The sequence below is a fragment of the Anabrus simplex genome, chromosome 4 (assembly GCF_040414725.1).
Source record: "Anabrus simplex isolate iqAnaSimp1 chromosome 4, ASM4041472v1, whole genome shotgun sequence".
Lineage (NCBI taxonomy): Eukaryota > Metazoa > Arthropoda > Insecta > Orthoptera > Tettigoniidae > Anabrus > Anabrus simplex.
In genome coordinates this window covers 421,430,898-421,456,627 of record NC_090268.1, presented here as the reverse complement: position 1 = coordinate 421,456,627, position 25,730 = coordinate 421,430,898, and the positions used below count along the sequence as shown (strand labels likewise).

The 25,730-nt window shown below is 40.5% G+C and overlaps 1 protein-coding gene across 2 annotated transcripts in view; it reads right to left on the bottom strand.

Annotated features, from left to right (window-relative positions):
* kcc (solute carrier family 12 member kcc) overlaps nt 1–21,297 on the bottom strand; it is a 590,870-nt gene extending 569,573 nt beyond the window's left edge. For both annotated transcript variants that reach the window (XM_067145914.2, XM_067145915.2), the window contains exon 1: nt 21,102–21,297. In XM_067145914.2, coding sequence (XP_067002015.2) covers nt 21,102–21,279 — 178 coding nt within the window. In that variant the 5' untranslated portion in view covers nt 21,280–21,297. The remainder of the gene's footprint in view (nt 1–21,101) is intronic.
* Between the last annotated feature and the right edge of the window lie 4,433 nt (nt 21,298–25,730).

The window sequence follows — 25,730 nt, the reverse complement described above, 5'->3', positions numbered from 1 at the left end:
ATTAAAAGTATTTAATAGGTTTTTTTTGACTGCCTCCGTGCTTTGTTGGCTGAACAGCTGAACTGCCAACCATACACCACTTTGATGATCGTATTAACTTTAATAGGATTCACTTTTCAGGGACTACAGACCTATAATCTGTCACCGATACCGAAGTCTGGGTTAAACAAATTTATTCCTTTCAACACTAAGAAATGTACGAACATAATTAAAACAGTTCAAATACAGTTTGAAAGTATCAAACCGCACGATTGGTATGCGTAGTCTCTAATTCACTTCGCACAAAGAGAGCTCGTTCCAAACTGATTTAAATGTTATTACTACGACCCGGATATTTACGACCTAAAAATGTATTAAAATATAACTTAAAAGTTTCTGGCCACACTTTCAAAATCCTGCCGCTGTTTAAATTAACATTACATCGAAAAACAATATACTTCTAAAATCTAGAACATCCAATAATAATAAATAAGTAATAATATTAATGTTATTATTATATTTTGAGTTTATTTGATTAATTACCGGGGGAGTTGGTGGTGTGGTTAGGGACGCGCAGCTGTGAGCTAGCATCAGGAAGACAGTGGGTTCGAATCCCATTGTCGGAACCCCTGAAGATGGTTTTCCGTGCTTTCCCACTTTCACATCACACAAATGATGGGTCTGTACTTTAAGTAAGGCCACGGCCGCTATCTTCCCAATCCTAGCCGTTTCCTACCCTCCCGTCGCCGTAAACCTTCGATGCCGTAGTACGACGTTAAACAAGTAGATAAAGGATTGAATTTTAATTATCATTTAAATATAATCCGCCCCCTCCCCCCGCCCATGTTGATACACACCTCGTGGATACTCAGAGCAAAAATTATCTATAGGTTCAATTGTTACAGAAAAGTGTACCTGCTAAGAACTTTTGTCTTTACATATTCTTCTTCTGGTTCTTAATCTGTTTACCCTCCAGGGTTGGTTTATTTCGGACTCTGCGAGGGATCTCACCTATACCATTTCAAGGGCGGTGTCCTGGAGCGTGAGACTTTGGGTCGGGGGATAAAATGGGGAGGAGGACCAGTACCTCGTCCACGTTGTCTCAAGTTAGGTGCCATCCCGGCAGTTGCCTGGAGGAGAAGTGGGAAACCACGGAAAACCACCTCGAGGATGGCTGAGGTGGGAATCGAACCCACCTCTTTTTTTATTAAATTGATTTAATTGACCTTTGTTGTATCAACATTTGGTCATCCTCGATGTACAAGGAACACTCACAGCACACATACAAAAATACAAATATTGACAGCACGAAGTACATATAAGAAATGAAAACCAAATCGTCCACAGTCTTCAAGTACATAACACCACACTGAACCACTCTTCCGGGAGGAGAAGGAGAGAACAAACAAAACAATTGCGAAAAACTTATACAGTACCGTGCATTCATTCCTTTCTTGAGCGACTGTACATACTTACGTACGTATGTTTAATTATTTTTATTATAGCATTTAAAAATATTTATGCACCTAAATATTCAAGTTTCAGAAAACTTGCTGTCAGAGCCGAAGCTATGCCTGTGTCTCCTTATAATTGCGAGCAGTCTTTATTAATAAGCCGGCCCCGTGGTGTAGGCTTGCGTGCCTGCCTCTTACCCGGAGGATACGGGTTCGATTCCCGGCCAGGTCAGGGATTTTACCTGGATCTGAGGGCTGGTTCGAGGTCCACTCAGCCTACGTGATTAGAATTGAGAAGCTATCTAACAGTGAGGTAGCGTACTCGGTTTGGAAAGCCAAGAATAATGGCCGAGAGGATTCGTCATGCTGACCACACGACATCTCGTAATCTGCAGGCCTTCGGCCTGAGCAGTGGTCGCTTGGTAGGTCAAGGCCGTTCAGGGCTGTAGTGCCATGGGAGGGGTTTAATAATAATAATAATAATAATAATAATAATAATAATAATAATAATAATAATAATGTTTATTTGTTTAAAGTCTCACAAACTAAATTTTGAATGGGTTTCAGAGACGTCGATGTGCCGGAATTTTGTCCCGCCGGATTTCCTTTTAAGTGCCAATAAATCAACTGACACGAGGCTGATTTATTTGAGCACCTTCAAATACCACCGGACTGAGCCACAATCGAACCTGCCAAGTTGGGGTCAGAAGGGGTCAAATCCTTCTGAGCCACTCAGCCCGGCCGAACAGTCTTTCTTTGTCAAAATAAACACATTAAAATCAGAAAAAAGAACCCGCTGAACAGATGCCAATGTTCATGATCAGTTAATTGTTGCTGCTCATTATTAATTAATCTCTAATTTTGATAGCCTTGTAAGGTAATATTATTTTGCTCCAAGTAAAATAAGAATTGAATCAACCGCTGAATACTGGCGGGGTAATGTTATACGGAATAAAAGAACTGTCTTACCTTTCTTTAGCTCTTTCTTTCTTTCTTTCTTTCTTTCTTTCTTGGGAATAATATCAGGAGGGTTGCTTACAGTTCGTTTTGTGGTGCCATTTCACGAACTGACTGCGCGTCCTCTCCACAATAAAACAGCCCTCCTTGAGTCGTGCGGGAAGTAGACCTATTCTCATGACGTCTTGCTCGTTTGCGACCACTACCTTATTTGATAAGAGATGAAATCGAAGAAGCCCTCGCACAATTTACTAGTTCTGCACCAGAAATAGACACGGTTAACTGATTCTCTCATTACACGTATTCTAGAAACTAATGCAGCTGAAAAGAGTTTCTCTGCTGCTATACTGTGAGCGACTCGCACCCCCTGCTGCTGGCTTTCCATGCAATACTAATGGAGCAGAGCCATTTCACGAATAAATAAAATATATTTTTTATAGATTATATCGGACAAAGAACTGCAGAAATTTATTTTTCTTCTTAAAATCACTAAAATTTTAAAATAAATGTAGTAAAGCCTCAAAATAAAGATCATGTAATACTCGTTTCAAGATTCATCTCACTCCTGGCGTAAAATATAACTTTAGTGGCTGTTGTGTACAGTATTTTATTTCATACTGTGGTGAATTTAGATATTTTAAATTAAATATTTCATTATTAAGATCACGGTCAATTTCTTCCCATTTCTAGTCCTTTCCTATCTCATTTATCGTCATAAGACCTGTCTGTGTTTGTGCGACGTAAAAAAAATACTAAGAAAGTAAATTAAAATGTATATGTTCCACAATCGATGGGGCGGCAGAATAAATTCATAGTATCCTCTGCCTCTCATAAGAAGTTACTGAAAGGAGAATCATCCGGGTCTGTCATCTTAAGAGCATGGTTTTGTGACCAAGAGTCCTCTAGCTGAATCCGGCATTGCTTTCAATTACTCATGTCACGCTCGTCTTTCTCATTTCCCCTATCCGACGCCCCCCCCCCACACTGTCAACTTGTCTTTTCTTCCAACGCAACATTATTATATTTGTGGGTTGTAGGAACTATCTCATCTTCACACCCTTCACGGCCCCTTCCTCTCTTCCACCGATAACCTCATTCTTCGATGACTCAGACGTCTTCCATTTTTCCCCTGATTAAAGAGAAAATGGTAACCTATATTGTCTTTGTCTGCAATATTCGCCATCATCACTAGCACAGTACCGAAAAGATTTCATGGATAATTAATGCCAATAAATGTCTTTTAGTAGGATGAGTTTAAAGAACATTTGATACTTACAGCCGAAAATAGCATACTGCTTGCCACTTTTATGATATATTAAAACTGTGCAAGTTTATTGACAAAATGTATGTTGGATGAATGTGTATTACGCATATCTTTGTCTCAGTATAGGTTTGATAATGCTTACGGCAGAAAAATCCCAGAGTTTTGACATAACACAATGTTATAAAAAAAGTCTAAAATAAAATACATATTTATCAGTTACACTTTATAAGGCACTGTATAATTTTAAGGATCAGCACAGCGTGTCTCTAACGCTTATGTCTTACCAACGTTCTTGATCCATGACTTCTTCATGATTGATACGCAGTGCTTGTCCTTAAAATTATACAGTGCCTTATAAACTGTAACTGATAAATAGATATTTGATTTTAGACTTTTTTCATAACACTGTGTTATAGTGCTTCATAAACTGCATCTGACAGTATCATCTATACATATTTTTACCTGTGCATCTTATTTGTGATTGACTATATTTCAACGCACAGTACTCCCTAAAGATTTTAGTGCTTCACTATCAACAACCTACGTAATTCTTTATACCTCGCAATTTATTTATCTGTGCACTGTTTTACATTTATTTGTGATCGGCTGATGACCAAAAATACTGGTCGAAACCGATACCAATTTTAATTAAAAAGGAAAGTAAACTTACATTTCTTATTGTAATAGTATTAAGAGGTTGAACCATTTTATACTTTATTTTAACTTATAGTGTCACTCCTCTTCAACATTCGTTTTTCTAATTACATCTTTTAAATTCATTTTTATGAAATTTTAATAACATCTCTCCACCCAGAAGATTCCAGGCCTACCGGGCGAGTTAGCCGTGCGCGTAGAGGCGCGCGGCTGTGAGTTTGCATCCGGGAGATAGTAGGTTCGAATCCCACTATCGGCAGCCCTGAAAATGGTTTTCCGTGGTTTCCCATTTTCACACCAGGCAAATGCTGGGGCTGTACCTTAATTAAGGCCACGGCCGCTTCCTTCCAACTCCTAGGCCTTTCCTATCCCATCGTCGCCATAAGACATATCTGTGTCGGTGCGACGTAAAGCCCCTAGCAAAAAAAAAAAAAAAAAAAAAAAGATTCAAGGCCTATGCCGGGAGAATGTTGATATAATATCAACGTTGGTCTGGAGATGCTGAATTCCTACTTGACAGTAGGGTTATCCATGTGAGAATAAATGCTACACATCTCAGTCCGTACATATTGCTACAAAGGGATATTGCATGCACTTAAGATCGTTAACACACTCGAAATCTGTAATAATGGTGTCTGGTTGAAGTGAGAATTATATCAGTATGTTCCCATCACTCTGATATATTCCAAAGGACGGGTGCAGTGGGACCTACGGTCTGGTGAAGAGCCAGACTAGGGTTCTTTACAGTTCGAACACTTCTGGGAGTTTTGGGAATTTTCCATTATTATTTTTTGGATCTTGTGTGTATCAGTTTTCTTGCTATCAAGATTTAAATATTCCGGATGTCTCGACATCTTCATTAATTGATGCCAATTTTCGTTTTTATACCTACCATTACATCCGTACATGGCTATATTTTGAATTTTATTTATTAGTATAGATCATTTACTTAACAACTCCTGTCCAAACACACTTCCGAAGAACAGAAGCGGCTCTTCCCAAGCAGCATCTGATACGGTCGAGCCTACTCGAGACACATTTAGGCAGAGTGAAGCCACTACGTTTTGCACTTGGGTTTTCAACTTTGAGGGTGCCTGGTGGTATGGAAGATGTCCACTCTTTCCGGCAGTTGTCCTCGGGATTGAAGTGATTGTTTATCAATTCCAAGACAGTTTTATATGCCAGTTTGCTAGACTTCAGACTAGATGTTTCTAGTTGACACACGTCTTCATGTACAGCGCAGTCTTGACCACAGATGAACAAGATTGTCTTCTGATCGGAAAAAGCAGGATGTTACTCAGTACTGGAAGCCACTGGATTGGAGTAGGAAGCAATGCACCAATTATTATTCGCATGCTTTGGCGAAGCTGAACATCCACACGGTGTGTGTGGCAACTGTTAAGCCATACCGAGGAGCAATACTCAGTTGAAGAATAGGTAAGTGTAAGCGCTAGAGCAGTTGTTCTCAATGTGTTGACGCTAAGCGCTGAAAGAGGTTATTACGGCTCTTCAGTTTTGCAGCAGATTTACATATATGTGCTCTGTTTGTTAGAAATCTATCCAGAGTATTGCGTTGGTACGTTGTTCATAATTAGTGAACATGTTTATGAACAAAGGTTACTGTCATCATCATAATCATCATAATCGCCATTATTTTCCTACTCCAGTTTCCCGGGTGTGGTGTACAAGTGCTCGCCATCTCTTCCTGTCTGCACACATCTTTTCTTCCAGGACATCATCCTCCACATGTGATTTTACTGTGTCTCTCCAGCATTTCCTTGGCATTTCCCTTGTTTTTTTCCAATGACAGTAGGGTCGAAGTATTTTCTGGCAGGTCTCTCACTCTTCATTCTCATAATATGTGCATACCAATGTATTCCTCGTTTCTTTATTACAGCCCCAGGGTCTCTGAACTGTGGAGCGTGGGTTGGCCACCATGGGGCCCTTAGCTGAGTCCTGGCACTGCTTCCACTTAGTTATGCCGGGCTTCTCACTTTCATCTATCCTGTCCGACCTCCCTTGGTCAACTCTTGTTCCTTTCCGATCCCGACAGTATTAGATCACTCTAAGCCTAGAGGGTCTTTCATTTTCACGCCCTTCGTGGCCCTTGTCTTTCTTTGGCTGATACCTCCATTTTTCGAAATGTCGGTTCCCTTCCATTTTTTCTCTCTTATTATTGTTATATAGAGGATGATTGCCTAGTTGTACTTCCTCTTAAATCAATAATCACCCTCACCACCACTCTTTATTACACTGGTAATAGGGACCGTCCCCTTTAAACCTACTTCATTCTTGATTTTGTCCTTTCTAGTAGTTTGATTCATCGTTGTAATTAATCTCATTTCCGTTTCCTGAACTCTGCTATAGTCACTGTTTATAATAATAATAATAATAATAATAATAATAATAATAATAATAATAATAATAATAATAATAATAATAATAATAGATTTACATCCCACTAACTACTTTTACGGTTTTCGGAGACAACGAGGTACCGGAATTTAGTGGGGCAAGAGTTCTTTTAGGTGTCAGTAAATCTACCGACACGAGGCTAACGTACTTGAGCACCTTCATATACCACCGGACTGAGTCAGGATCGAACCTGCCACGCTGGGGTCAAGAGGCCAGCGCCTTAACTCTCTGAGCCACTCAGCGCGGCATTGTTCAGAAGGGTACATCTGTCTAAACCACATGTGAGAATCGGTAGGAAGTAGGTGTGGTACAGGACTGTTTTTGCTCTTTATGGTATTTTGTATTCCCAGAGTAGACGTCTTGATTGTAAAAGTTTGATGCTTCCATTATTTCCTGCTTGATAGTGTTGTTGCAAGGGCACAGAAAATGACGTCATCTTCGGGAATATTAGTGAGTGAGTCATCCGCCTTCAAAAGTTATTCTTTCGACTTGCCCCATATTTAGGTGTCTGAGGCCGTGAGATCCGGGGAGCAGAAAGGATATAGGCATGACGTTCCATGAGAAATCAGACGATGTACAAAGTGTCGTTGCAGGAGGGCAACCAATTTCCCCCGCGGTGTGGTACGTCATGGACAACACTCGGCTGCAATGCTGTAATCAGGCTCACTCATCCCTTTCTATTACACTGTGAGCAACTTGAATGCGGTATACAAATCCACTCAGCTCTATTTTTAAACATCCACCGAACAGACCTATTGCTCGAAGCGAGTTTCGGCGATGTAATAGTTGTTGGAGAAGTCTTCCATGATTCCCGTTTGTGGTGACGGTTCATTGGCGGTCTGATTTTCTCTTTCGTTGACAAAAGACTGATCCTGTATGACGGTACTTGTCAAGGACAGCTAAAAGTTTCTGCTATTCGGTGCCTCCTTATTAAATCGCTCATCGTACTGAAGCCTCACACCGGATAGCCAGAAATAATGTTCGGTGGTAAACACCATCCTCTCTGTTGAGAGAGCCATAATAAGTGATATTTCACCAATTTTACAAGAGAGCCGAAATAACCTGCTGAGACTCATATTTCCCTGCCTTTATGGTAAACTATCATAAGAGACAATACGATAAGCAGTACGGCGGACGGCAGAAGATTACACTATTTTAGTATTACTTACCATTGTTTATCCCTGTATTCTCCTTGGACATACCATAGTATCACGTAGCTTATCTTCGTTCCTGCGGAACATGCAATAGTGTACCCATAGGAATACGCGACCAAAACAAGCCACATACGAGAAGAAATGGAACCAATATTCCCCTTGGCAGGCTTCCCTTCAACATCGCCACATCTGATATGTCACAGATATGTTTACCTACAACATCACCGCATATCTATGCTGACAACATGGCCTTCGTCTCAACAAACTAAAACGACTCACGAAGATCACTACCTCTTTACAAACTGAGTGGGGGAAATAAAATGGAAGTATATTAAAAAAAACCCAGTCCAAATGGTGTTCATAAAAGGTGGGAGAATATCAAAAGAAGATATCATCTTGATAAAAGAGAAGCCACTGAAAGTTGTGAGCTCCTTTAGGTACCTGCAGCCAAAAAAGCAAAGTAGTTTAGAATACACATTATGCAGAGAGCCATGGCAGCGACAGAAGGGAATATCATACACCAGGAACGTCATAATCCTAACTCTCCCTTCTGCCTTAAAACTCTTCGGAGCTAAAACCATTATGACCTTCTGTTACGGTATAGGAATTACCTGGAAAAACCTCAAGAATATGGAGAAAATAAAGTCCCGTTTCTTAGTATTGGCTTCCGGACTATCCAAATACACCCAATAAAGATTAGTATACGAACTCGCGAAATAAAATTTACTGACGGAGGACCTACGGGTAATATTCTCGCTCCCCTTCACGAGTAAGTGGACAAAAGTAATATAAGAAAGACAAGAGAAAAGGAAAACAATCTGGTCTGAATTTCTCACCACAAATGCAATGCTAGATCGGTCATGGACAGAATCCACACAAGATCTTCATTTGACAACAAGAATAGCGGTGCATGGTCGCCGCCAATAAATATTCAAAAACGAATCATTCCATGAACCTCGACTGGACTGCGTTTGTGATTTCTGAAACCTGCCATGTAACAGATGACATATTACCCACTGAAGAAAGAAAGAAAGAAATTCAGTCAGTTACTATTGTGAAACGTGATATTCTTTCTTTATGTGCACTTGTGCGCAATTAGGAATAAATATGTCTCCCAGTCATGGCCATTCATCAACGGCTGCTAATTTCAGATGGCAACCATAACCTGTACGGTTGCTAGGTAACATTGTCTGACCATCCATTCATACCTTACATCACAGCCTGCATGGTTGTTATGGCTACAGTTCCGTCACACATTTTGTCGCGTCACTTTGCACAAATTTTCGAATAACCTCCAGCCTTAAGACATATGTCAAATCTTAAAATCGTCGTTTTTGCATCAATGAGGCTTTAACTCTGACATCCAGAATTGGAAAAATCAACACAAACCTGAATTCACAATGCGTTTTATTTTATACAATAAATACTTCGCTGCTGGCGAAACGTGGACAGCAAGTGGGCAGTGTCGTTTGTCTTCCCATGTACTGTGCATTTTTTGCATATTTTATCTTTAATGCCATACGCTAAGTAAATACTGTGTGTACCATATGCATTCTGCCCCTCTCATCGAGCTAACCGTACAAATCTATTTTCACGTAATCTACAGTGTCATTGCGACTCCTTGGCATATCTCATGTGATCTGGGGTGCGTGCGAGATTCTGACTTGGGCCTACACTGCTGCAGCTCGACGTTCAAATTACTTTCAGGAACTGCAAACGCTGTGCTGTACAAACAAGAAGCGGTTCCCTCGCTCGTCTCGCTCCGGTAACGCTCTGTAAACATTTATTTCTCATTGTCCTCGGAAAGTGCAACAGGACCTGCTCACCTCAAGGCAGGGCAGACAATAATCCTTTGATCTGGTGCTGTTGATTTTGACAACTTTCATAAGTGGATTCCAAGAGTGATTTGAACATCGAAATATCAGATATTCAAAGGTATGAGCTGCTACAACGGAAACGGGCTTTCCGTGGGTCGAATATTTTGGCTGCATCCTGGTTTTTAAGTATGGACCGTACTTCACATTCAGAATGTAACTAGCAGTAAAAGGTTGAGTTGTCACTTAGAAACATGTATGTATCACAAAGAAATCTGTAACATTAAGGAATTAAGGAAAGATCACATTATGAAGATAAAGTTGGAATTCAAGAGAACAAATTGGGGCAAATATTTTTTTATAAGGAGGAGAGTAAGGGACTGGAATAACTTACCAAGGGAGATGTTCAATAACGTTCCAGTTTCTTTGCAATCATTTAAGTAAAGGCTAGGAATACAACAGATAGGGAAACTGCCAACTAGGTGACTGCCTTAAATGCAGATCAGTAGTGACTGATTGAGGGAAAGTAGCTATTAGTCTAACGTACAAAAATGGCTATATTTTTCGTTACCACCCAAGGTTCTGAAAAGACAACATAAAATTTAATGGAAAGATTCACACTGGAAATGTTTCCATTGCGTGTTTGAAGAATTCTATTTTTTTTTTTTTGCTATTTTAGAATTTGGTTTACGTCGTACCGACACATATAGGTCTCATGGCGACGATGAGATGCGAAAATTGTAGGAGTCGGAAGGCAGCGTCTGTGGCCTTAATTAAGGTACATCCCTAGTATTGGGGTGAAAAATGGGAAACCGCGCAAAACCATCTCCAGGGTTGGCGACACTGGGGTTCGAAGCCACTATCTCCCGAATGCAAGCTGACACCTACGTGATCGAAACCACGAAGCCACGCGCTCGGTAATTGGATTTTGAGTTCCAAGTTTATTTCATAATATGTGAAATCCGACTGAGCTACATCTGTTTATTCTTGAAGATATTGACACAGTTGCTTCGACTTATGGTTCCAGAGAGGGGGTTGTGCTCAAGGCATATTCTTAACCGCACTGGCCATAATGCCAGTTGACTTCTTGATTCGAAGATCGTAGGTTCGCTACCAGTTAGAGGTGTCACTGAGCTCAGCGACCTTCAGATGCAAGTCAGACGATTCCTTGACCAACTAAGAAAAACTCACCCAGTTATATTGTCAAATATACTGTTCATCTTCGTGCAACGTCGAAGCTCACACGTTTGTCTTTAGATTACGACTAGCACAAAGCATTTAATAACAGAAAGGTACGTTTAAAGGGAGTTGGAACCTCGAAATTGAAAAAAAAAATACTTGTAGAATTTCCCCCACAATAGATATTTACGTTACGGGTGAGACGTACACGAACAAGCCGCAGGGAAGTAGCGTAAACGTGTCATTTCAGTGGCTTTTTGCATGTTATAAATCTCATTCCTTATTGACGGTTATCACTTTACAAATATTAAGTCTTGTATAATCCTCCTTTTAAACACAAACCAACCATCTATATTAGATAGGACGATATGTATACATGTTTCAGCCTATCTATGGTCATCCTCAGTAGAATTTTAAATATTACATTTATACAAGTCCGCCTCTGTGGTGTAGTGGTTAGCGTGATTAGCTGCCACCCCCGGAGGCCCGGGTTCGATTCCCGGCTCTGCCACGAAATTTGAAAAGTGGTACGAGGGCTGGAACGGGGTCCACTCAGCCTCGGGAGGTCAACTGAGTAGAGGTGGGTTCGATTCCCACCTCAGCCATCCTGGAAGTGGTTTTCCGTGGTTTCCCACTTCTCCTCCAGGCGTATGCCGGGATGGTTCCTAACTTAAGGCCACGGCCGCTTCCTTCCCTCTTCCTTGCCTATCCCTTCCAATCTTCCCATCCCTCCACAAGGCCCCTGTTCAGCATAGCAGGTAAGGCCGCCTGGGCGAGGTACTGGTCATACTCCCCAGCTGTATCCCCCGACCAAGAGTCTGAAGCTCCAGGACACTGCCCTTGAAGCGGTAGAAGTGGGATCCCTCGCTAAGTCCGAGGGAAAAACCGAACCTGGAGGGTAAACAGATGATGATGATGATGATGATGATGACATTTATACAAACAAATAAAAAGACTGATGAAGTGTGTGGAATTAAAATACAATGATCATGACTGACATATTAAAACATTTTGAGGTAGAAAAATCCTCTGGTCTAAAGACTCATTTGGTTGATATAAAACTTGTTAATCCTTTTAAAAAGTGGAACGCTGTGTTGCGCAGCTTAGTGAAGACCTTCAATAAAGGAAGTAATAAGTGTGCATCATTCGTTAAAAGGCTGTCGCCTCAAATGGTACGACCTTGTCGGTCTCATGTCACTATTGGCACTAGTGTCTTGTATTGAAAAGGAGGATTATATAAGACCTTTCATTTGTAAAGTGAAACTTCAGTGGCTCTTACGTGCAATATTTTATTTCATAGTGCAGTACGGTGTATTTAATTATTTTAAATTAAATGAGCTTAATTATGAATAATGGTTGTATCGCGACGCAAATCCTCCGTGTTTGATCCATGCATTAACATTTTATTGTTTTGTTGTTCGTGCCTTGCTATGAGAGATATACGAGGTGTGTACATGGGGTTAAGTTGAAATAAGACATGTATGTTAATGCTATTAGAAGCAGTGAACAGTCCACTAAGCTATAATTGTCGTAAATATGGTCCTCTGATACTGGATTAATGAAGGTATTACGAACTTTATGATACATGTGATATTTATAATTTGGAAGTGGATAAACCTATACATTAGTTAGTATTGTGATGGCGGCAGGTTATTTGAGCTGGGAATACAGAAACTCCATTTTTATGTGGATGAGTACGGATCCACATCGCTGCAATCAGCCGGAGAAACAATTCAAGTTTGGTCCGCCTCTGTGGTGTAGTGGTTAGCGTGATTAGCTGCCACCCCCGGAGGCCCGGGTTCGATTCCCGGCTCTGCCACAAAATTTGAAAAGTGGTATGAGGGCTGGAACGGGGTCCACTCAGCCTCGGGAGGTCAACTGAGTAGAGGTGGGTTCGATTCCCACCTCAGCCATCCTGGAAGTGGTTTTCCGTGGTTTCCCACTTCTCCTCCAGGCGAATGCCGGGATGGTACCTAACTTAAGGCCACGGCCGCTTCCTTCCCTCTTCCTTGCCTATCCCTTCCAATCTTACCATCCCTCTACAAGGCCCCTGTTCAGCATAGCAGGTGAGGCCGCCTGGGCGAGGTACTGGTCATTCTCCCTAGCTGTATCCCCGACCGAGAGTCTGAAGCTCCAGGACACTGCCCTTGAGGCGGTAGAGGTGGGATCCCTCGCTGTGTCCGAGGGAAAAGCCGACCCTGGAGGGTAAACAGATGATGATGATGATGATTCCTAGATTCATGATCTCTCTGACCATCCATGGAGCGGAGTTCAACCAGTGAGAGACGATTTGAAGTAAAGCAGTGCAGAAAGTAATAATTACAGTACAGTAAAGTATTATTTTCCGTACTTCTTTGAGTACGGGAAGAACACAATTACGTCATAGTGTGAAATAAAATAATACAGTTTCCTTATTTAATTGGAGCATCGTTTAATAATAAACTCGTTTCAGAAACTTGATTTTGATATTGATGATGATGATGATGATGATGATGTTTGTTGTTTAAAGGGGCATAACAGCTAGGTCATCGCCCCCCTAATGGTGCGAGATGGAACAAAAGGACATGAAAATTAAAATTAAAATTAAATTAAATTAAATTAAATTAAAATTATAAAATATAAAATATGTACACTGACAAGAATTTAAAATAAATGATAATGAAATTAAAACAATCAGTGGATTTAGTTCGCAATGCCTTATTTTCTAATATAGGTTACAATGGAATAAGGTATTGCCTTACATACATACATACATTATCATTTTAGACAGTTATGCCTTTCAGCGTTCAGTCTGCAAGCCTCTGTGAATTTACTAAACGCCGCCACAATCCTCCATTTGCAACTAGTGTTGTGGCCTCATTTACTTCTATACCTCTTATCTTTAGATCGCTAGAAACCGAGTCTAACCATCGTCGTCTTGGTCTCCCTCTACTTCTCTTACCCTCCGTCCGGCTCCATGGCTAAATGGTTAGCGTGCTGGCCTTTCGTCACAGGGGTCCCGGGTTCGATTCCCGGCAGGGTCGGAAATTTAACCTTAATTGGGTAATTTCGCTGGCACGGGGGCTGGGCGTATGTGCCGCCTTCATCATCATTTCATCCTCATCACGACGCGCAGGTCGCCTACGGGAGTCAAATAGAAAGACCTGCATCTGGTGAGCCGAACTTGTCCTCGGACATTCCCGGTACTGAAAGCCATACGCCATTTAATTTTCTTACCCTCCATAGCAGAGTACATTATTCTCCTAGGTAACCTATCCTCCTCTATTCGCGTCACATGACCCCACCACCGAAGCCGGTTTATACGTACAGCTTCATCCATCGAGTTCATTAATAAATTAGCCTTTACCTTCTCATTCCGAGTACCCTCCTGCCATTGTTCCCACATGTTTGTACCAGCAATCATTCTTGCTACTTTCATATCTGTTACTTCTAACTTATGAATAAGATATCCCGAGTCCACCCAGCTTTCGCACCCGTAAAGCAAAGTTGGTCTGGAAACAGACCGATGTAAAGATAGTTTCGTCTGGGAGCTGACTCCCTTCTTACAGAATACTACTGATCGCAACTGCGAGCTCACTGCATTAGCTTTACGGCATCTTGATTCAATCTCACTTAATATATTACCATCCTGGGAGAACACAAAACCTAAATACTTGAAATTATCAACCTGTTCTAGCTTTGTATCACCAATCTGACATTCAATTCTGTTGAATTTCTTACCTACTGACATCAATTCAGTCTTCCAGAGGCTAATTTTCATACCATACTCATTGCACCTATTTTCAAGTTCCCAGATATTAGACTGCAGGCTTTCGGCACAGTCTGCCATTAAGACCAAGTCTTCAGCATAGGCCAAACTGCCAAACTACATTTCCACCTAACTGAATCCCTCCCTGCCATTTTATACCTTTCAGCAGATGATCCATGTAAACTACGAACAGAAAAGGTGAAAGATTACAGCCTTGTCTAACCCCTGTAAGTACCCTGAATCAAGAACTCATTCTACCATCAATTCTCACTGAAGCCCAATTGTCAACATAAATACCTTTGATTGATTTTAATAATCTACCTTTAATTCCATAATCCCCCAGTATAGTGAACATCTTTTCCGTCGGTACCCTGTCATATGCTTTCTCTAGATCTACGAAACATAAACACAACTGCCTATTCCTCTCGTAGCATTTTTCAATTACCTGGCGCATACTGAAAATCAGATCCTGACAGCCTCTATGTGGTCTGAAACCACACTGGTTTTCATCCAACTTCCTCTCAACGACTGATCGCACCCTCCCTTCCAAGATGCCAGTGAATACTTTGCCTGGTATACTAATCAATGAGATACCTCGATAGTTGTTGCAATCCTTCCTGTTCCCTTGCTTATAGATAGGTGCAATTACTGCTTTTGTTCAATCTGAAGGTACCTTACCAACACTCCACGCTAATTTTACTACTCTATGAAGCCATTTCATCCCTGCCTTCCCACTATACTTCACCATTTCAGGTCTAATTTCATCTATTCCTGCTGCCTTATGACAATGGAGTTTTTTTTACCATCCTTTCCACTTCCTCAAGTATAATTTCACCAACATCATTTTCCTCCTCCCCATGAGCTTGGCTGTTTGCAACACCACCAGGATGATTTCCTTTTACATTGAGAAGATGTTCAAAATATTCCCTCCACCTCTCCAGTGATTCCCTGGGATCTATTAAGAGTTCACCTGAATTACTCAAAATACTGTTCATTTCCTTTTTCTCCCCCTTCCTAAGATTCTTTATTACTGTCCAGAAAGGTTTCCCTGCTGCTTGACCTAGCCTTTCCAGGTTATTGCCTTGAAGTACAAAAAAATATATCATTCAAGTTAGAATAACATATTAAAATACGCAAACACGATCTATAATAGAGTCAATGGGATAAGAACGTAAAAGGAAATTATTACTTGATTTTGGTGTTTATTAAATTATAGTAAAGAATACTGAAATAACGAAATAACAGAAGACTTAGGTTACAACTAATTTACGTTCGTGACATTACCATGGAAATACGCCTGCACAAAAGGTGAGGGACTTGGATTGTAATTTATAGATTTATTGTATTAATATTGTTGCCAAATTTTTAACATTTGAGTATGGTCTAGCCTCACGGATGAGTGGTTAACGTCTTGGTTTTCGGTCCTAGAAGACGCGGGGTCAATGTTTGGCTAGGTCGAAGGACTTGAGTCGTAACTGCCTTGGACAGGGAACTGAGTGTTTCAGCTATCAATAATATCCCCCAAACTTACACATAACAATATCGCTCGCCACAACAATGTGCCCTTTCCCATGAACGGTAGGCGTCACCCGCCACCATGCTCCTAGGCACACAAAATTACGAGTATAATTACAATTAATGTGTCCATATCTCTCAAACTACATAATGGAAATGTACACATTTTCATGAAGGTATTAAGACAACTAAAATGTTGTCCGCCTCCGTAGCGTAACGGTTAGTGTTATTAACTGCCGTCCGCGGGGGCCTGGGTTCGATTCCCGGTACTGCCAGAAATTTAAGAATGGCAGGAGGGCTGGTATGTGGTTAAAATGGTACATGCAGCTCACCTCCAATGGGGGTGTACCTAAAAAGAGCTGCACCACCTCGGGATGAGGACACGAGTTTACTTTACCGCCTGAATTTCATGCTCTTCCGTAGTATTTGTTCCTCTCAAAAATTGCTTTAATTACGATAAAATTATATATCATATTCAAATTAGGGCCGGGATGAGTGGCTCAGACGGTTAAGGCGCTGGCCTTCTAACCCCAACTTGGCAGGTTCGATCCTGGCTCAGTCCGGTGGTATTTGAAGATGCTCAAATACGACAGCCCCGTGTCGGTAGATTTACTGGCACGTTAAGGAACTCCTGCGGGACTAAATTCCGGCACCTCGGCGTCTCCGAAGACCTTAAAAAGTAGTTAGTGGGACGTAAAGCAAATATTATTATTATTATTATTATTATTATTATTATTATTATTCAAATTAGAAATCCAGTTTTATTCCTGTGCAGGGTAATTCCATGTGAAATAACCCTCAGGATTGTCTAAATTTGTAGAAAAGTAAATCAAATCAAAAGTTATTATCTAGTCAGTAGAAAATTAATATGAAAATTACACTTAATTTATTAGCGTAATCAGCATTCTGACATAGACCTACTTTATAATGTATCAGTTATTGCTGAAATAGCCGTGTGGCCTCCGAAGAGGCCTTGTGCAGGTTTTATTTGACTCCCGTAGGCGACCTGCGTGTCGTGACGAGAATGAAATGATGATGAAGACTGCACTATACACATAGTCCCCGTGCCAGGGGAATTAACCAATTACGGTTAAAATTCCCGACCCTGCCTTGATTCGAACCCGGGACTCCTGTGATCAAAGGCCAGCACGCTAACCATTCAGCCATGGCGCCGGAAATTTGGCCAATGAAAGGACATCTCTCATATGATGCGAGCATTGGTACCAAAATTAATTAACAGCAGAGGCCAATTTATTCTCAATTCTTAGGAAGTTTTGCTGCATTTACATATTTATTAGACTGTATTATATGCAAGTAAATTATGTACATAAATTGGTCATTATTTCAGATGGTCATTTATTGATGTGCCTCTAATATTCTGGTCTTTTCTTGTCAGACTCGAAATATTTTCAAACGTTCCTTCGGTTTTATAAAAGTAAGTAATATCTGAAATGTTAGTGTTTCTAGCCAAGAGACTTCCTTACAAATTAAATAAAATAAATTAGAATTGGTTTCCTTGAGTAGCTACATAGTCTTCTTCCGTACCTATATGTTAAGGTATTGGAGAGCACCTCCACGCTCAGCAATTTAATCATTGTTTATTTGCTTGGTTTCTGCTAAAACATTAAAGTCTGAATTTTTTAACAATACCGCAAGGAGGTCAAAAGTACAAAACAAAAGTAGTAAAACCACAGGTTCGGCAACTTTTGGAACATGAAAATACTAACAATTTAAAAGATCTCAAATGCGTCACATCGAAGACCTGTGGAATGACACTTTAGTGAAATTACAATATACAAATCTAATTTAATATTTCATAGTTACAGCTAAAGTGATTTCACACGTAGAGGGGCATAATTTTTGTAATTTAAATCACGCAAGTGAGGACATTCTCTCCCCACTCAGAAGTGTAATCAGTTCTGTGGAACTCCATACTGTCGGAATTTTACCCTACATAGGATTCTTTATAGTCTCTCTTAAGTCGAATGATACAGGTGCTGATGCCCTGCCTCCAGGTACTTTTCAATGCGATCTCGTAAACTTGTGCACAGAAAAGCGAATTTCTTACCAAATGAGCTACCAAGTGCAGCTGGAAAGTAGTACATGTGTAGGCGTATGGCCTCCATGGAGTCCTGGTGCAGTTCTTTTGAGATGACACCCACAGGCGACCTCCACATCTGAAAGGATGGAGCCTTACCTGGGATTGAATTTGATGTTGACGACGGCAACGTAGCCTGTCACCGAACCTGGGAAATTAACCAACGAAGATCAAAACCTCCAACTCGCTCAGAAACCGAACCAAAGATGCCTACTTACACGATTTTCGGAGACATCGAGAAGCCCTATTTTCCCCCGCAGTAGTTGTGCCAGTAAATCTACCAACACTAGGCTGGCGTTTTTGAGCACCTTCAAATACCACTGTACTTAGCCGGTATCGAACTCTCCCTCTTGGAATCAGAAGGCCAATGCTTCTATTATCTGAGCCACTCAGCTTGGCACCTAATTATTATTATTATTATTATTATTATTATTATTATTATTATTATTATTATTATTATTATTATTATAAAATATGTTTGGGATTACTTAGGGAAGAAATGTCATATTTTTTTAGGTGTTACAGGCGATCTGCAGGTGCGTCTGTCACGAATTGCTATCGACAGTTGACAGCTCTCTTCGGTGCTTAACTTTATATTTTGGACGGTCAAAGACATACTGAATATGTCCTGTCCTACCGAATTTTATACTAAATTTGGAGAGTTCAACAATTCCAACAATTCATAAAAATGAATGTTGTGTATGATGTTTCCTTCAAACTTTGTTTCTTCGTTGGTTTACGACTTTTGTGGGATATTTTAGGTAAGTAGGCTTCGTTCAGGGCTCAGTTTGGGATCTAAAGCTGAATGTAACACTGATGTAGATTTAATTTACTCGCGCTCAATCTTACTGTTACGTGATCATGATCATGGCACCTCCAGTTTCATGCGGAATCCGAACCAATCGGGTGTGACTTCTCATTTTGCAAATCCCATATTTATAGGCCGCCTTTTTCAGATATCAGTGACTGTGACACTTTACTGTCTCGTCCGCTGGCTGTAATTCGAGTCGGGAAAATCAGGTAAACTGAACACTTCAAGTACTCTATACAATGCCAGAATTAATCTTCAAATCCCGCGACGCTATTCTCCTCTACTGTTAGACGTTTACGGGACAAGTATCATGCGTCAGTAATTCGAAAAAATAAACTTATATATATATCGTCGTTGTGTCTGCGAAAAACGCTATGTGAAAATATCTTTGAAGAAATTCTGACCCGCGGCACATATATTATGAAAACCCAGAATTCCTTGACAATATTCGCACAATATTCAACCTCAGATGACAGAACCTTACGACTTTTGCACGGGCAACAACGATATATATTTCTACGCTCATATAAAGACGGGATGTTTTCTGTCATTAAGAATTTTGCTATAAACTGGTAGAATAAATGAGGCATGTTACTGAAAAATGAAATAGAAATATTTATCCAAATGTTGCTTCTTCAAACTTTTAAGGAGTTTGTGAGATAAAACTAGCCGCTTACTTCGTTTAGAACTTAGTCAGGGATTTATGGCCAGATTCAACACCCGATGTCCCCACAGTTAAAACTGGGAGATTTAAGGTAGGGATGCTAGATGATAGTAAAGAATTTCACATTTTAATAGCAGTGAATATTCACGCACTCCAAATGCAACGTCCAGAAAAATTTTACATATCCTATGACACTATCTTCGCTTGCTAAAATACGCCAACATAACCTAATTTCACCGCACGAACTGCTGAAATTTAATACATATGATTTTTCTTCTATGTCACTTAAAATAGCACGTGCAGATCTTTTAGCAACACAACACAGTATGTATTCCGTATCGCTAACACTACACAGCGCTAAACGGGCAGTGTATGGACAAATATCATGCGTCAGTAACTCTGAAAGGAAAGGTAAACAATATACAGAAATGCAGATTAGTCAACAGCAATGTAAAAAATAAAACTCGAAAAAGTTTTCTACTTTGCAGGGTAGCGCAGCTGCAGCGGCTAGCTAGTTAAATGGTGCGCCGCACGGCGTTACTATCGCCCAGTCCTCACCCCGGATAACTTGAAAGAAATAATGAGCATATCATGTTTTACTTCTTTGAAAGAAAAAGTTGTAATGCCTCCGTGCGAAACAGAGATTGAGGAAACAAGTGCTCTTAAAGAAAAGAATTCTTAGCAGTGAGTATATGGGATGTAATGAACTGAAGGCAATGACGTCACGAAGTTGTGGAATGTTACGTCACTTGGGGCTAGGCTGCATCTAGCGCAGCGCCATCTACGAAAGTAATAAAGTTCCTGTCATGAACAGTAGGCTTGATTCTTTTGTAAGTCATGACCGACATGATGAGAAAACCCACGAAATAATACAGAAGAGCGACGGATACGTATTATATAATGATCGTAAGAAAACAAGCATTCAAATAACATCGCTCAACACTCGAATTCGTGAGTAATACCGGGCACAGATATATATATATATATATAAATTGTGAATCGGGACAGAACTCTCTTTTTCTACTATTAGAACGCAAATGAATGGCGTAAGTAGAAATAATTCGGCATCTTCTCGGATACCGGAACTAGCAAGAAATAAGACATTTTAGGACGAGCATTTCGGTTTCGTTCTCGTCTTCACAATTCAGTACGGTACACTACAAGAACCACCGCTAGATAAAAATTAGGTATAATTGGAATTCATGGACACGGCAAGTAGACCGAGCATCAAAATCCCTGTACAGCACCGTCACTGAGTTACGAGAACACATAAGGTAACACGCACAGTGTTTAAAGATATTCTCTAGCAAGTATCACAATCCCGGAACGGTTTGGAGGTAAGGCTGAGGTACACTAATACACAGACACGACGGGGCACTCAGCTGATGACCGTACCTTTCTCCGGGTCGGCAGGTGAGCAGTTTCCATCAGGCACACCTCCCTTGGGAGCAGCTCCCTCCTCCTTCTGCTGCTGAGGACTGGACGGCGCTGGAGCTGACTTGGCCTCTTCAGTTACCTTCTCAGTGACAAAGCGGGAGCCCTCCACGGGCTGCGGCTGTTCACTAGTGGCCATGGCGCAGTACGCCCGATACAGCCGTGGTCCGCCGAGCGACTGCCGCCAGTTGGCGCCGGCGGGACAGAGCTGGCGCGCAGCATCCCCCCGCTCCAGTCAGCCAGCCCGGGGAGCGGCCCGGCTCCTGGGCAGCCTCGCGCTCTCTATCACCATCAACAAGATTGGCCCCTTATTCCTTCCTGCACCCGAAATGCATCATCGCTGGTGTCAACTGGTCTACACTTCCAAGACTTTCTTTACGCAATTCAGAAGGCTCGGCTTGCTTATCTCCGTTCTGTAGTCACGTTTTCGTACATTTAAAGCAACTTATAAATAATACTACACATCATCTGATTTGTGAGATGTGCAGAAAATCTTTCGTAAGAATGCACATGTCACTTCGCACATTTTTATAGATAAAATCGTACATTGAATATTTTGGCGAAATATTCCTACATTATCCGTTTCAGATGTAATAACCATCATCTGCAAAGTTTGTAGTTTTGGTGACTGTTTGCCTACGTTCTTACAACTGGAAAACTACTGAATATATTTCTGCTAAACTTCATATACATAGAATCTACCTGCTCTTGGGTAGGTTTTAGGGCCAATATTATTTGTAAATCCCTGAATGGACTAGGGGTTTATGTAAAGATAGTGATTCTATTCTCCAACACAATATGCATTGCCAACCTTAATAGAAATCTCCCAAACTTAATGGAAATAAATTTGTAAAACTTTTTCTCATGTGCACCTTTTCGACTTGAGGATTATTAAGGGAGATATCATTAACGGACAATTCTACAGGCTGTCATGCCGCTTCAAGGTGGGTTAACGGGAATAACTAGAGTGTTATTTTACTCTGTTCGATAGACCAGATAATAAGAGAGGTTCTCGTCAACTATTGGTTTCATCAGCCACTCCAGGTCTCCGATAAACGAAAATATGTAACCGAGAAGAAGGAAGAATTTCGCAGACCTTCTGATCACGAACTGTACCGTTCAATCAACTCTTTGATCATCCTCATTCTACCTCGACTATGTTCAACTTTATCGTACTTCACGCCACTGCCAAGTGCTTTCTGTTCAACATAACGTATTAAAAGTTTGAATACAGGCATGTAATTAGCATAAATTCATGAACAAATAGTGTAATCCGTTACCAATTCGCATTCGAAGAACGGATACGTATGCTAGTTTACAATAAAGTAGGTGCTGTACCCGTTGCTGACGGGTTAGATTTGCACACTTGCAGCAGTGCTTCTATCTAATGAAAATATCTGGCAGAAGCGGAGACAGAGGAAATCAAATCAAATCAAATCCAATCAAATCCCAATCCAATCCAATCCAATCCAATCCAATCCAATCCAATCCAATCCAATCCAATCCAATCCAATCCAATCCAATCCAATCCAATCCAATCCAATCCAATCCAATCCAATCCAATCCAATCCAATCCAATCCAATCCAATCCAATCCAATCCAATCCAATCCAATCCAATCCAATCCAATCCAATCCAATCCAATCCAATCCAATCCAATCCAATCCAATCCAATCCAATCCAATCCAATCCAATCCAATCCAATCCAATCCAATCCAATCCAATCCAATCCAATCCAATCCAATCCAATCCAATCCAATCCAATCCAATCCAATCCAATCCAATCCAATCCAATCCAATCCAATCCAATCCAATCCAATCCAATCCAATCCAATCCAATCCAATCCAATCCAATCCAATCCAATCCAATCCAATCCAATCCAATCCAATCCAATCCAATCCAATCCAATCCAATCCAATCCAATCCAATCCAATCCAATCCAATCCAATCCAATCCAATCCAATCCAATCCAATCCAATCCAATCCAATCCAATCCAATCCAATCCAATCCAATCCAATCCAATCCAATCCAATCCAATCCAATCCAATCCAATCCAATCCAATCCAATCCAATCCAATCCAATCCAATCCAATCCAATCCAATCCAATCCAATCCAATCCAATCCAATCCAATCCAATCCAATCCAATCCAATCCAATCCAATCCAATCCAATCCAATCCAATCCAATCCAATCCAATCCAATCCAATCCAATCCAATCCAATCCAATCCAATCCAATCCAATCCAATCCAATCCAATCCAATCCAATCCAATCCAATCCAATCCGATCCAATCCAATCCAATCCAATCCAATCCAATCCAATCCAATCCAATCCAATTAATCATCCCTGATCTGAACTTAGGGCTCTCAACCAGGTGTCAGATTCCCAACCAATGTATTGAAATATTACCGATGACCCACAAATATACTATCATAGCAAACTGGAAGATATTCGCATAGCAACTGACGGATGAATGCTGACTTAAAAGTATGTCATCACATGCTTGTGAAAACGCTATATTAAACCCCCGCACCCCACGAAGGGAAAAGCCATTATAGTTGGACAATCGAAATTAGCAGACATAACACTTTTGATATCGTTTCGCTCACTATCTGGTACGAAGATTCCATATGAACGTTCGGTAAATAATCTAGGTGTCATTATAAGTGACAATCCAAATTGAAATGGGCATGTCACTCGTATCCGTAACAGAGTATATGCTTCACTCCATCCTCTCAAATACCGCCAAAACACTACAATTAAGTATGAAATTCATGTTTATAAAAACATTAGCTCTTCCAATATTCTATTGATGCAACTAATGAACATCTTAGGAAGATACAAAGGAGCATGAATTCCTGCATCAGATTTATATTTGCCTTACGCTATGTCAACCTTATTACAAGCAACTGTCCTTTCTTAGATTTGAAGAACTTAGAAATTTTCATATAGTCGTGCTGATGTTCAGATACATAACTGAGGGAACTCCCCAGTATCTGTCCTCAAAATCAACAGCATGACACACGTTCTGTTACCTACCTTGCCTATAATCGTTCAAATCGTTCAAAATACGATCCGGAGCAAGTACTGTAGATCCGGCCATAAATTAACTTCTGCAGACCGAGTGTGCTATGTGTCAGACAACGGAAAGTAACCGCAGAAATTGGGAGGACCGAGTAAGTGGTCGTGCGAATAGAAGATAGTGCGTTTGAACCCCGCAGTCGGCATCCCTGAGGATGGTTTTCCTTTCCACTCCTAGCCCTTTGCCTTCCAATCGTCGCCATAAGACCTATCTGTGTCGGTGTGAGCTAAAGCACATTTTAAAATAATGTTGAGAGGAAGAAGACCAAAACGATTGAGATAAAGTCAATACATGGTTATGAACCACTGAGACCTAGATAAAAATTGAGGAGAAGCTTCCTACATCTACCTTATCTCCAAAATTATCTCAACTGGAAGCCAGAGAAAACGTGTGGGGATAATTTTGGCACTTACGAGATATGAATGGAAACCTCAGAATGCCTGCCAGCAGTTTAACATTTAGAGTGGGTAACCTGGAAGTCAACAAGTCTTCGAAAAGGAGTTGTCAGAACTACAAATGAAGTAAAATATTTATTCTTCTTCTTCTTCTTATTATTATTTGTTATTCGCTAATCAGCCAACTGGGGACCGCGATAAGTTTCATTATACATTCTGGCGTTTATTCAACTTTCGTTTGATCCAGTAGACTTTCATTAGATCGCAATGTCGAACATGACGTTCACGCGACCATTTTCCACCATTTGTCCATTTCCCATCCCAAAAGTAACGACCATTCTTCTGAAAATGTATTATTTGTACCCATATTCTGGTCGTAGGTCCATCTCCTCAACGTTAACGTACTAGGGATTTGTTATTTATGGTTCAGAATAGTTTAAAATGCGTTATGTTCATCGAGAGCTGTTCATCAGTCGTAGGTGACCGCAAAAGAGAGCCCTGCATTTCAGCATTGTGTTCATGATATTTTCTATCTTAGAGTAAATTTCTTGTCTGGATTTTCTAATGCAGATCCGTTTTTGTAGCTTTGCCGAAGTATGTTGTGGAAAATCCCTCTCTCTCTCTCTCTTTGCTGCAACTTAGCGAGCGCATATTTCTGAGACAGGATAAGGCATTCTGAAGCATATAAAATATCAGCTTGACGGCAATGCTGTGATGATGAATTTTTGATATTAACAGGAAAATATTATTATTATTATTATTATTATTATTATTATTATTATTATTATTATTATTATTATTATTATTATTATTACTCGTAGCGAATTCTCCCAATATTGGAAGACGTTAAGCAAATAACTCAATCATTTCTTCTGTGGGTTTTTCTTGTTTTTCCAATAGGTTTTCATTCTTTCCGAGGAGGCTTGTTTACGTTCTGACGACCAATTTGTTGTGGTTGCTCTAATGTAGCTTCCCAGTTGTTTATTTTTTTACCTAAAGATGTCTCTGTCTATGATGTGTGTTGAAATTATGTTTACGTTGTTGCCTTTAATGCTTTCGCGGCCCGCACTTACAGACATGATGATATTGTATAGGCTTTTGGGCTTATGCC